This window comes from Gymnoscopelus microlampas (genome assembly GCF_963454915.1).
Source record: "Gymnoscopelus microlampas genome assembly, chromosome: 3".
Classification (NCBI taxonomy): Eukaryota; Metazoa; Chordata; class Actinopteri; order Myctophiformes; family Myctophidae; genus Gymnoscopelus; species Gymnoscopelus microlampas.
This window is the reverse complement of record NC_139940.1, coordinates 33,195,327-33,210,065: the sequence shown is the minus strand read 5'-3', so window position 1 is coordinate 33,210,065 and position 14,739 is coordinate 33,195,327. Positions and strand designations below refer to the sequence as shown.

At 43.2% G+C, this 14,739-nt stretch overlaps 1 protein-coding gene across 5 annotated transcripts in view; it reads right to left on the bottom strand.

Annotated features, from left to right (window-relative positions):
• The window catches only part of cobl (cordon-bleu WH2 repeat protein), a 113,911-nt gene that overhangs the window by 21,732 nt on the left and 77,440 nt on the right, over window positions 1–14,739 (bottom strand). For all 5 annotated transcript variants that reach the window (XM_084053264.1, XM_084053268.1, XM_084053266.1 and 2 more), the window contains one exon: window positions 5,177–5,828. In XM_084053264.1, coding sequence (XP_083909390.1) covers window positions 5,177–5,828 — 652 coding nt within the window. The remainder of the gene's footprint in view (window positions 1–5,176; window positions 5,829–14,739) is intronic.

Here is a 14,739-nt window from a genome sequence, read left to right as displayed (position 1 = left end):
TTCTCAATGCATTCTCCGTCCATGGGAGCAAGAGACTGGAACAGCACTGAGGGCTTAGATGATAAACTACATCATCATAGCCGTGATAGCTAGCGCGCACACACACACAGTGTGTGTGTGTGTGTGTGTGTGTGTGTGTGTGTGTGTGTGTGTGTGTGTGTGTGTGTGTGTGTGTGTGTGTGTGTGTGTGTGTGTGTGTGTGTGTGTGTGTGTGTGTGTGTGTGTGTGTGTGTGTGTGTGTGTGTGTGTGTGTGTCACACACACACACACACACACACACACACACACACACACACACACACACACACACACACAAACATCAGTCATGACACACTACTACAGCCTCATGTCCATGAAAAGATGCACATTGGTATACGTTGCACAGTGCGTATATTATTCTACTGTAAGAGTTTGTCAAACCTCGATGCAAGACATTAAGTGGCGAGTTTTGAGTATCTGTTTGTGAATCTGACCAAAACCTTTTCCATGGCGAGTCTGCAGCGAAAAGTTCAGACGGTATGAAAAAGGATGAATTATTATTCATCCACCCAGGAAGCATAAAGCACAAAGTTGTTCAGAGATTGCAATGTATTTGCCCAGAAATTGTAAGTGGTTAAGAACACCGCCTCAGTAAGCCTTTCAACTCCAGCAGAAGCTTCTCCTGTCTCCTCTCCCTCCTCTGGGTGCTGTGTCTCAGCCTACTTTCATTCTGAAGGAAGAAAGCTGCCTATTCACCTTCATGAAACAGGGACATCTTTAATTATTCATCTGCACAACTTAGTAGATGACTGCAGACTTCTCATCATGTATTTATATATATTTTTTTTACATCATCTCTTTGAGTTCTCTTGGAAGAACGCCGTAAGTAGTGAATGTTAAAATGAATAGGTATCCATAAAGATGTTACTATTGACAAGTCCACTCAAATGGCTGTAGGTATATGTTATAATGCCTAATACTGTAGGTCTTACCCACGGCAGAATAAAATACCTGATTCACATACAGTATGTCAGTAAAACAAACATAGGGTTCAATGTTTATAGAGTACAACAGAAGGGTTCTTATTTTGGTTGCTGCTGTCCATATTGTGTCTTCCTCTCTCTCTCTTTCTACCCTGACAAGGGTCCACCCTAGAGCCTTCTTCTGCTTACGGTTTCTTCGCATTAAAAGGGAAGTTTTTCCTTGCCACTCTCACCAAATGTTTGCTCAGGGGGGAAAAAAAACATTGGGGTTCTGTTACACGGTATGTAAAGTGCCTTGAGACAACTTGTCGTGATTTGGCACCACAATAAAATTGAATTAATTTGAATTCCCACAAGAGAGTCTGCTGCCTTACAAGCTACCAGACTAGCTAGTGGTATGAAGTACCCATGAAAAGTAATTCCCATGAAAGATCTTCCATAAGTTAAATGTGCAAAAAATAATGTGTTCGCATCTAGCACAGCATAACATGAAGATTAAAGACATCTCCGGGGCCAGAAAAAACTTGCAGTGCTGGTGTATACATTAGTAAACAGGCACTGGATAGAGACATAGTACTCTCTTCAATAGCACTGGTTAAGGCTATTACCAGTGCTAGAGAGAGAGAGAGAGAGAGAGAGAGAGAGAGAGAGAGAGAGAGAGAGAGAGAGAGAGAGAGAGAGAGAGAGAGAGAGAGAGAGAGAGAGAGACAGACAGAGAGGAGAGACATGGAGAGAGAAAGAAAGAGAGAGCGAGGGAGGGAATTGTTTGCCTATTAGTGTTTGGAGTGTGTCATCCATAATTGATGATGACATTCAATAGCATGAACTTTAAGGCATTTACATGTGAGAGTACATTAATGGCCCCTGGTAGAATAGATGAGAAGGTTTGTTAGAACACGCATCATGATTAGAAAAAAGGGCTAAGATGCCTGTATGGAACAAAACCTTTTATGTGTATTTTATGTTATGAGAGAGAGAGAGAGCGCGAGACAAGGCTGAGGGGTAGATTAATTAGGGAGAGATTCAGAGAAAAAGTGAGAGAGAAGAGTGTCACAGAGTGGACAGACAACAGACACTAAGTCTACATATTATAAACCGTCAGCTGTAGCCTGTCTAATGCACTAACTTACTCGTCCTTCATCCTCTGTATTCCTTTCATCCTCCTCTCCATCACCCCCTGCTCTCTCTCTCTCCTTTAAACCCCTCTTGTCTCCTTCTTGCTGTCTCTACCCTGTCATCCCACACAGTAAGAATCTTTCAGGGGGCCAGATTTACGGACATCAAAGCGCGGGCCAAAATGCAATAGTTTGCTGAAATTCTGCACTTGCAAGGTGTGTGGATTGTGGAATTAATGTAACTCTGGTTATGCAATCAGTGAATGGGTCTGAGTTCTAGTCACATACATTCTGAGTTTGAAGCAGTGTAACGGCTCTGATCTTTTTATAAAAAAAGATCAGAGAGAGACTGAATTTAGGTGGCTATAAATCATGAAAGCGAATTAAATTAGGAATCACAAAATGTTCTCCTCAAAACAGACGGCAGGTTTGGGTGCCTTGTATTACAGATTACCTAAACATTCATTGCGTGTGAAGCATTTTGTTTTTGTGTACCATAACAGTGCATTAACCTGGGGCAGACACAACAATGTCGGCTGTGATATTCAAGGAGCGGCGCTATTGTACATTCTATTTATTCAGATGCCAGACAGTGAAGGAGCTTGATTATTGCTGGATGGAAACGTTGTGTTAGAGATTAAAAGGTAATTTCATAGAATAATTATTGCATGACTGCTTAAGCTATGCTTTGATTATCTCTTGATTCTCTCTTTTATAAGACCTATGGGTAAACTATGCCTCCTTGCTGCACTTATTATTACTTACTTTGTTGGCCAAAAGAAATGCACACAAGGATGTCTCATGGAGTAACCGCAAACTCTACAGTATATAACTCTGGATGCAAATGAACTTTATTAGGTGATGTTTGGGCCATAGCCTTCACAGACATCACACCACTCCCAGTAAACTCACAGATACTGAATTTGCAGACAGAATTAATCCTGTTTGACTGGCTCCTGAATTGGGCATTTAACAACACACCAATCATCCATTTACAAAATAATAATTGAGTAATCCGCCAATCCGTGTTTAGCAACCGTTGCTAGCAAGTACTACTTCCTCCAACATCAAGCTGGGCTAATGTGTGAAAAGCCTGGTGATGTGAGGCTAAGCTGGGGAGAGAGGAAACATGCTGGCTGTAAACATGATGTTAAAATGGGAAGCTCCCTGACATCAGTCTCCAGGGTGGTTTGTCTACCTTCATCTGGGTTTTCTGAAGAGAAACATTGATCCCAAAATGTTATCTGACAGCAGATCGTGCAAACTTCCTATGTTTACTGGTGCTTGGTGCTAGATCTCACAAAAGTGTGTTGCTGGAATAGAGAAAGGTCGATAACAAAGTAGATTTTCTGATTTGTCTCTCTGATAAAATGCCATTCAGTGTCAGAATTTTTGGAGGATTGTGTGGCCTGTGACGATTGGGTCCAATATTTAGTTCAGTGACCACATTCACTCTCAAATTGGAATTAATAGATTCCAACCAACTTCCGTTCTACAAAAGAGGCGGCCACCTAGGTCACGCAGATAAGGGAAGTAAACTGGAGATAGGGGGTCTTGCTTTTCCTCTTGCTTGCCTTGTTAATTATTTGAACCTGGTTTGCACCTGGTTATGCAAACCCAACCCTAGCAAAACAAAAATGTTCCAGAGGAAAGTGTAATCAAGCTTGTAGGTTACAAAAACCCCTGGACTCTGAGAGTGGAACCAAATGGACCTTTTCGAGAGAGAGAGAGAGAGAGAGAGAGAGAGAGAGATGGAGAAATTAGAGAAAGAAAGAAAAAGAGAAAAAAAGATTTTGGGTGAAAGGCGATTCTGGAAGGTGATATTCAGGATTGTCCTACGGGTGAAGTGAAAACCAGCTCCACTAGTTATTCTACATCAGTCACTCATACTCACACTCTGACGCACACACACGCACACGCACGCACCTACACGCACGCACACACACACGCACACGCACACACACCCCCCCCACACACACACACACACCCCCACACACACACACACACACACACACACACACACACACACACACACACACACACACACACACACACACACACACACACACACACACACACACACACACACACACACACACACACACACACACACACACACACACACACACACTCTACTTACATTATGTATGGCATTAAATATGATGACAGTTGAAGTTTCATATTATATATTGCTGTAGACAGACAGTTCAGGTCTGTAGGGCAGACATTCACAGCACACCTTCTAGTAGGGAGAAAACCTCTTAGGGCGACATGTGACCGTTTGACTTGCTTTTCTAACATACAGGAGGCATGTTTAGGTTCACACTTACTGGTGGGAGGGCGGCGCTTCGGAGACGTATGGCGATGTGAATTCTTTATGATAACGTTGAATGTTTTATATGACAACGTGCGACGTGTCAGGCTTGTCAGTTGACATGAATCAAACTTAAAATGTAAATCTCACAGTGTAAATCAACTGGCAGACATCAAAATGAAGAGGTGATGAGTATGCGTATAGCGGTATAACAATACGCCAGGATTCCAAGCTGATCTCATTACAGCTACATCGCCTTTGGCACTGTGTCTAATGTTCAGGTGTAAACACAGACGGCAGTTACCTGCAAGTGTATCTGTTTGTTAAGCCTTATCTTTGTGCAGTGATATAATTGATATATCACTCTATTGATATTTGTTTGTAGATAGCTATCTGCCTGCACTGTTGTGTTACGTTATAGATATCTAAAAGGTGCAAAAGACACGCACATCCTAGACCTACTAGGTAGGGTGCTGCTGGATCAAAAAAAAGAGCCCACCTTGTAGAAAACATCAAATCCACTCACCAGCCAGCTCCCATTTGCACAGATTTATTACAGTGATGTTTTGAAGGCTCTTCCTCAGATTTTGAAGTCGGAGGCTTAATGCTTGAAACGTCACTATAATAAATCTTTGCAAATGGGAACTACCTGGTGTATGGATTTTTATCTTTCCATCAATGCTGCATGTGTCAGTTTCTTCCTGTGGATAGCTGTCCCCAAACACCCTAGTTAGTAAAATGTGTGTCTGTTGTGTCATGAGAAAGTATGATATGATTTGATTTACCCATGGCGCTGTGTCTGTTATTTTCAACCTCCTCCATTTTCAGATTGAGGGCCGACTCCGTCTCCGAACCCGAGCCGCCGGCGACCGTGGCGGCCTCCTGTTCCGATTGGTCGACGCCGAAGACGACGACGACGCCCTGCTCCGATTCCTCCATCATCCCGCTGCTGGTGGGGGTGGAGCTGGTGGTGGTGGTGGTGGTGGCAACCACGGCTCCAGACGCGCCCAGCGTGCTTGTGCTGCTGCTGGTGCCGCCGCGCAGGGAGCCGCCGGCCGCCGTGTCCAGGTCGCTGTCGGAGTCGTCGATGCTGTGGCTGAGTTCAGAGCTGGAGGAGGAGTCCAGGCCGCCCAGGCTGTCCACCGTGGTGCTGCTGGGGGCCGGGGAGCTGGGGGCCGGAGAGCTGGGCGTCGGCGTGGCGGCGAGCGCAGGTTCCGCCGCCGTTTTAGGGGAGGAGACCGCGGTCGTCGTCGTCACGCTGACTGCTGAGGCCAGGACCTTTGTGCGGCGGGCCGGGGTAGGAGTCTCATTTACGGGGGTATTACTGGGGGTGTCGGGGAGGGGGGTGGCGGAGGTCGAGGTGTCGTCAATGCTTGGGGTGGCGGGGGGAATCGGGGCCTTTCTTTTCCTCTGCTGGCTTTCAGAGCCCAGGCCCATCTATGAGAGAGAGAGAGGAGAGGCAGAGAGAGAAAGTGTAAGGAAAAAAATATTGTGTGTGTGTGTGTGTGTGTGTGTGTGTGTGTGTGTGTGTGTGTGTGTGTGTGTGTGTGTGTGTGTGTGTGTGGCGTGTGCGTGTGTGTGTGTGGTCCGACCATAAATCAGTCTTTAAATTCTGGGTGCCAGGGCTGAAGTACTACTAAGTAATGAAGTGGATGGAGTTTTGGCAGGGATGGGTCTGCTCACATCCATCAGAGTGCCAGCATTCCTTTTAAATTAGCCAACAAGAAGACATACAATATCTGGCAGGGATACAGTAGACCTGATGCAGTGCTATTTTGATACACTACTAAACTGATATCAGTATTTTACAGCACTATGTCTTATTAGTATTTCAGGCAACCATCGACCGTCAATCACAGTGAATGTGGTCTGGAAGGGATGGATCACTTAAGATATTTAAAGTAGAAGATGAGTTTATACTCTATCTCTGTGATGCCTACTAATACTGTAAGTAGAGATAAATGGACCAAGAACACATTGATAATGACCCCATGTAATCAACTGAAATGATTCAAGGTGACACATGATGACTCAGTGAACAAGCAATAGTGACTGCCTCAACAGAAGCCGCTTTCTTCTATATTTTCAGTTTTTCATTAGTTTCATCTTCACTACTATATATTAGTTATTACTAGCAAAGGAGAGACTTTTTTTGTTGTTGCAACATTCACCACAATAAAGATCACTGCGTTGAATTACTTTATCTCTCAAGCTGGTCTCAAGTCCCTGCATGTGGATTTTAATATTGCATCTCAAATTAAAGGATTTCACCCGAAAATCTAACAAACCACAGTATGCTTTGGAAAAGGGCGTCAGTCAAGTCATGTATATACAGTACGGTGAGTCGTCGTAGTCAATGAGCTAAACATGTCAGATCACCCATAACGGTCTTTACTGTCCAGAGTGTGTTTCAGTACAAAAATCTATTAAATGGTGCATTTATATAGCGCTTTTATCCAAAGCACTTTACATTGATTGTGCCATTCACCCATTCTCACACACATTCATACACCGATGGCGGAGGAAACCATGCAAGGCACCAACCTGCTCATCGGGAGCAATTAGGGTTTCAACGTCTTGCTCAAGGACACTTCGACACTAACTCTAGGGGAGCGCCCCAGCCCGGGATCGAACTGGACACCTTGCAGTTTTCCAGTTCACTCTACCCGGTCACTCTACCCCTGAGCCACTGCCGCCCTTCATTATATTCATTATAGCTTAAAAAAAGCTATAATGAATCAGTGCTTCACGTCTGTGTGTGGGTTTTACAAATATTGAATCAATGAAAAGTATTAAAAAGCGCTTCTGACTAAACCTCCTAACTCCATTGGATCCTCAAACTGTTGGTCAAACCACCTAACTCCAACTTTGGAGATGTTTTTCCATCATAGATTAGTCGAATGACTAAGTCAGACATTAATGGTCAAAAACCTCCTAACTCCACCTGATCTGTATTTGGGTAAAGTGATGATAATATAAGGACACATTCAAGTATCTGACAATTTATAAAGTCACTGTAGCAACTTTTATGAGGCAGTATTGTGTTGTTCTAAAAACATGTTTTTTTTTCTCCATTTCCTGTAAAGTTAATATTTTGGACATAGCTGGTTTCTGCCCGACAGCAGAGATATATAGCGAGAGATGGAAAACAGTCTTGTGGGCATGGCTGATGGAGAATCACCTCGGGCTTCACCATCCCAGTAAAAAGCTGCAACAAACTTGAATGATTGTGAAATTGTTCTTTTGCACCCATAGGTCAGGTGATGGGAGTGTTCATTCCGTGCCCTTGTAGAACTTTTGTACGAAACCAGATTTGCTCAGAGCTATATGGTCAGGTCTCTGCAGCACAACCGTTCCTCCACTCCTGAGAAGTCTCATGCTTTAATTTACACAGCGGTGATACAGCGGTGATACAGCAGTGATACAGCGGTGCTGCACGCGTTAAAACAGACGATCTACAAGCTTGTGAACTTGTAGATGGGCTGTATTTTCGGCGCTGGACACACGCACGCAACAAAGTATGTATAAATCAGGCTTCGGCTGCTGCAGCTTTTCGTTGCTCAGACTCATCTGGCTGCAGCCCGGGTAAGACGACCAGATGGTGCAATGGTCGTCCACATAATGGCCCCCGGTTCGATTCAGGCTGGAGACCAAGTCTTGCACATCATCGTACACCTACTCTGCCCCCTCCCCCCACTTTCCATTCTCTCAGTCTCTACTGTTCCATTGGTTTTCTAAGTGGGGTCCTTGGGGGGGTTCCAGGGGGTCCCCAGCAAATCACAATCATCTTAACGCTGAACCACTTTATCCATTTATATGTTGGCTATTCAAAAATCGCAGATCTTCAAGCTCACAACGTGTCATCTGCTATTTTTGAACATTCTTGAAAAATCTTAAAAGTGTTTGAAAAATGTTGAATCATTTTGAATTTGTTTAACACAAATCTTGTCTTCTGGGGGTCCCTGGCACAAAACATATTCAGATGGGGGTCCCCGACCAAATACACATCAATTTGGGGGTCCTTGACATGAAAAAAATTGAGAACCACTATACAATTCTTTCTAACTAACTAACGCAAAGAAAGAAAGAAAGAAAGGAATGAACAGAGGCAGCTTCTCCCCATTAAACATGCCTGGAGCTGCATGCAGTGGAAGCAGGCTGAGAGCAGATCAGGCCACCTTGCCTTTCAGCGGTACTTGGGTTCACACACAACGTGAACTCGTTGAACCCACTGCATGGCATGCTATGGAAGTTCAAGAGCCCCCCCCCCTCCTCTTTCTCTCGCCTTGTCCCCCCTCCGCTCACAGTGAGTCCCTCTGGCATTCATAGATACATGAATACAGACATACCAGTGGATGTGGGCCAAAGTTGAAGCTGAAATGGATGACTAACTTGCCTACGAAGATGGATGCGTGTGTTAGTGCACGTGTGTGTGAGTGTCTGTCTGTCACTGTGTGTGTGTGTGTGTGTGTGTGTGTGTGTGTGTGTGTGTGTGTGTGTGTGTGTGTGAGAGAGAGTGTGATGCCTGCAGAGTGGCAAGTGAAACATAAGACTGCAGCCCAGCCCCTGCTATGAAAGGAGGAGGACCAAGGCCTCAACACGCACACACACGCACGCACACACACACACACACACACACACACACACACACACACACACACACACACACACACACACACACACACACACACACACACACACACACACACACACACACACACACACACACACACACACACACACACACACACACACACACACACACACACACACACACACACACACACACTCGTCTCTGTAAGTGTATGAATACATACCAAGTATACTGACCCACACGCAAGCACACACGCATAATACAAACAAACACATGTGCACGTGCAAACAACCGAAATTGTCTCTCATACACACAAATGTGCGTGCACACATGCGCACGCGCACACACACACAGAAGAAGGAACGGTATATCTCATATCTCAGGCTGTGCTGGGGTATATGGATTAGGGGGTTGCTAAGGGTTGCAGGGTTAAGTGTGTGTTGCTCTCATGGGCTTAGTGGCGCCATGACTGGGAACGCAGCATGTACTTAGGATGGTTCTAGACTGAAGCCACAACTCTGTATTACACCACATTTCAAGGTCACCCATTGCATTAAGTCAAGCCGACTTAAGCATGCATGCGTGTACATCTCTGGCATTGATTTAGAAATATTTCACAACAAGTGCATTTTACTACTGTTACACAGAAATAAAGGCCAAAAACTCTGCGGTGACAGTAGCCATTGTATTGCCTCATTTTTCCAGTGTTTGTGGATCTTGTTGACAGCGCCTTATTACTGTCAGAGGTGAAATGTGCTATAGTTACTTTTGCCCCCAAAGACAGATGATATAGGCTTAATTTAATCTCTGTCACACAACAGGATCACACGTCGAAAATAGCAAACCTACAAGGTCACAACGCATCCGCGAGGTGTTCACCAGCTTCACCAGTTCCCGTTTGTCAGGCCAAGGTGAGTCACAAGTTCACAACTAGATACAAAGTGAAATAAAGCCTATGGTACTACGTGGGAGTGACTGATGCTTTTAGCACAAAGCAGTGTAACAGTCCTTGATTTTTCAACATGGCAGGACGACTTATAACAATAATTCAAACGTGTTTAGCTTGGTAAAGTATAAGGACATAAATCAACATACAGTATAATACAAGGGGATTGTACTGGAACTTAAATTCCCATAGCAGATTGCTTACTTATGCTTCTGTCTATGCTGCTTCTGTTCCAGCTGGAAGGGGGGGGGGGAACCGTTGCTGTTGATACTGTAGGTAATCAAACACACTAAATGTAATTGCGTGTTGTTGTTTTTTTGTCAAGGCTACGTTATTGTTGTTTTAATGAAATGATGTTTAGCTAATATTGGCTCAATTATTCAGGCAAAATTCAGTAACGTTTTAATGAGTGTAAACAAACAAACTAAAAATAAGATTATTAACGGCAATGATCTGTGTTCATGTATGATACAGCATGGCCAAAGCTGTGAGTAGACAATGAAATGTATTGATGGTGGTGTGGTCTTTTTAACAAGCTCAAGCTTCCCATTATCAACTGACTTTCATTCTACATCCTTTAGTATTTTCAAATATAACAACAAAATCTGTTTATAATCAACACTTTGAACATATATTTTGTCACAGAAAACAACAATCTGGAAAATGAACCGTTCTGATGCAATTGTAATTAATTGAATACAATTATTCGACCCCACTTTAAACCCTTTATACTGTGTTTACCGGGGTCCCACAGGGGTCTATACATGGTCCCTTCTTTTCCCCCTCTACACCAAATTGCTTTTGCGGAAATAGGCAATATACAAGCTCATAGCGCGTTGCAGCGCATTTTTGCTATTTTTGCTGAATGTTTATTATGACAGCACAGAATAGGGATGCTAGGGTTCAAGTGGTTAAACAGGAGTAGAATTACAGATTAGTCCCCGACGGGTTAAACCAGTGTTTTTAAAATGCCACGCAAGGGTACAAAAAAGAAAGGCTGTTTCCTACATGCTTAATGCTGCTGCAGACTGCAGTGCAGCAATAATATTTCCCTTAACCAATTATGTTAAGAGCGATTTTTAGAAGTTTTTCCTCCTTCATTTAAGGAAATTCCCACCTCCATGAGCATGTTTATAGAAAAATCTCCGCACATATTAAAACGTTAAAAACGCAGAGAAACGCGAGACTGTCCATCGACAGCCTGTCAAGAACTGCAGTCTCGCGATGATGGACACCCCATACAGCCCAGTCTGTGCTCTTTAGATACCACAATGAAATGATCAGTGAACAATGTGTGATGTCTTCTTTTATTTTCCTGAACCGATTATTTGAATCATTCAATCATTCCGTTTTTCAATGTTTATTCATACGCTTGATCACCAAGCGCTCATTGACTTCAATGCATTCTATCACAGGTCCAGTTTGCCAGAGAGCCTAGAATGTAATGTATTTGAACTCTCTCCCTTTACATACCGTAGCCTTGTGACGCCTCTGTTCCTCAATATGGTGGAATAGTTAAACGGTACTTCTCTGTGTAAACATGTAAAAAGTCCTGTTTACGTTTAAAAACACACTATTTTATCCATGTTGCACAACATGCAATAACAAAGTAGACAGCAGCGGTAAGATGACGTCACAAGCAAAAAACTCTAGCGTAGCTCTATGACGTGGCCCTTCACTGTGGCCATGGTTTTCCAAAAGTCCTTTTTCAGGGGCCAAACCACATATAAAAAGCTAAGTTAAAAACAAATACCATATGTATATGTGAATGTACATAATGAAATTGTTGATCTACAAGCTCACAATGTGACGACATTTGTACTGACATACTTGTAGATCTGCTACATTTTCAGCGTACAACACCGCCGCACAATTAAGTATAAAGGGGGCCCAAGTGTGCAAATGGAACGTGCGGTCGGCTGGCCCAGAGTGTCTTAATACTGCGTCCGGGCCAGCGGGCCATTTATAATGTCAAGCCCAGCAGGCTTGAGGATATTATAGGATTTGTTTTCAAATTCCGAGGGTGGACGGGGAACCGCTATACGACGGCCGGGTCCATGCCCTGAGAAAAACAAGACGGCATGCGAGGACACGGGGCATAATTTAACCCATTAAGACCGGGAACGCATCTATGTCATTTTAAGATTTCTTTGGCTATCAAAAAAATAGCAGATATACAAGCTCGTATGAGTTTGTAGATCTGCATTTATTTATTTTCATCGTGGGAAATTTGTGCAAATCTTTGAATATATATTTTTTAAAGCGAACATTTTTTTTTAATAAAATTACGTTGCTATAAAATCAGTGGTTCTCAAACTGTTTCATGTCAAGGAGCCCCAAAATTGTCATGTATTTGGCCACGGACCCCCATCTCAAAATATGTTGTTCCAGGGACCCCCCAGAAGCAAAGATTTTAGTAAAAAAAAAAACGCTTTAACTTTTTTTTTTGTATATATTCAAAGATTTTCACAATTTTTCAAAAATAGCAGATCTACGAGCTTGTGTATCTGCTATTTTTTTTTTTATAGAAATAGAAATCTTAAAACGACACATGCTTTCCCGGTTTTAATGGGTTAACTGAAGCTCGACAGCACACAAAAACCCATAAGAAGCCAATGGCAATGTATAGGGCGGGTTCAGAGTGTCCATTCAATTTTCCAGTCTATGGTTTGAGAGGGACGGGGCCCCCATATGGGAGCGTGTTGATCAGATAGGGCCACCCATGAAGGCTAGTGCCCCGGTGGCGTGACCATTCATCAGTTGTTTTGAGGGAATGTTGATGGGCGAGGGGGGTTGTACAGGGCAACATTACAGCGTTAATGTGGAATGTGAAATGGAGTATGTATGGCCGATGCTGTCGGGGGGCAGAAACCTCTCATCTCCATATTCGATTCGTTTTTTTCCGTAAATGAATGCATCAAAATGCAGCAGATCCACAAGCTAGTTTAGAGCTTGTAGATCTGCTACTTTTGATCTTTTTTAACCCATTGAGACCTGAAGCCGATTCTACAGTACATGTCTCCTACATCTCAGTATTCTGAAAAACGTATGTTTCTATATCAGTGGTTCTCAAACTTTTTCATGTCAAGGACCCCCAAAATGATATGTATTTGGCCGCGGACCCCCATCAAAATATTTTGTTCCAGGGACCCCCAGAAGCAAAGATTTGAGTTAAAATGTTGTGTGTTTATAAAGTGTTTATATTCAAAGATTTGCACACATTTTCACGATTTTTGAATAGCCCAAAGTGTAAAATAATGCTTTTTAGCTCAAATCAAAAAATGACACAGTTCCAGGTCTTAATGGGTTAATTTGATTCCTGAAAAGTAACAGTTTTAGACATATGAGGTTTTCCACCCGACAGCGACGATGTGTGTACTGTGTGTGTGTGTATATGTGTGTGTGAGTGTCTGTGTATGTATGTGTGGGAAGCGGTACAGTGGGTCATGGAATGTATGTGTTTTTGCACGTCTACATACAGTACATTACTAGATTAACATGCATGTATTAATACGCTTGTGCGTGCGTGCGTGTGTGTGTGTGTGTGTGTGTGTGTGTGTGTGTGTATGCATACATTTATGTGTGTGCAAGAAGAGATAATAATAGCAGCAGCTGAACGGTCTCAACCGTGAGGGCATTGAGGTCAAAAACATCTTAACAGTAGGGTGGAGGACAGTGCTGACAGTTAGTGTGTGTGCATGAGGGTTGTGTGGGTTTGATTGTGCAAGCGGTATGTCCGTATGAACGATGAACGAAGTGTGTGTGTGTGTGTGTGTGTGTGTGTGCATGTGTGTGTAGCACTACGGTAACTGTGACAGTAAACAGAATGTATCTGAGTTAACAGAAGCCAATTTAGGGTATATATATAGTGTGTGTGTGTGTGTGTGTGTGTGTGTGTGTGTGTGTGTGTGTGTGTGTGTGTGTGTGTGTGCGTGCGTGCGTGCGTGCGTGCGTGCGTGCGTGCGTGTAAGTGTGTGCGTGTGTGTGTGAGTGTGTGTGTGTGTCTGTGTGAATGTATGCACAGAGGCCAGCTAAGGACAGGAACCACGCATGTGGTTGACCCAGTTCTTTTGTCCTGTACATTGTCCCACTAACCCACTCACTGACACATCTGATGTTTTCTTCACCTTTATCCTATATTAAAGGAGTAGTTCACCCAAACAATGACTTATTTTCTATCAATTACAGAACCCATGAAGCCTTGAATTCATGGAGATTTCTTTGTTTTTGTCGCATTCTTAAGCCAATAATTTGATGACCGTAGGAGACTCAAATGCAGGTCAATTGAGTCTCCTACCAGAGACATTAACATCTTTCTGCCGGTCATCAAATTATTGGCTTGTAATTCCCGTCGATGGAAAACAAGTATTTTTTGTGGTGAACTACTCCTATAACCCATTAAGACCTGAGGCCGATTCTACCGAATTCTTCTAAATCTATAGTTCTCAACTTTTCCGTGCCAAGGACCCCCAAATTGTAATAATGTATTTGGCCACGGACCGCCCATCTGAAATGTTTTGTGCCAGGGACCCCCCAGAAGAGAAAATTTGTGTAAAAAAAAACATAGCAGATGTACAAGCTTGCAGCGCTTGACACAGATTCCTTCTCGGTTTGAATGGGTCAACAGTTATGTTCATACAGTAAGGACTACAGTAATCAGATTACATGAGGTTCATGAAGTTCTAACTGTAGACAGCTGCAGACACTGTTAAAAGGTAATTGGATTACACTTGTCGCATTGCAATATTTACAAACATGTTTGAAGAGAAAAGGCAATTTGTACGATTAATATACTAACACTAACTGTA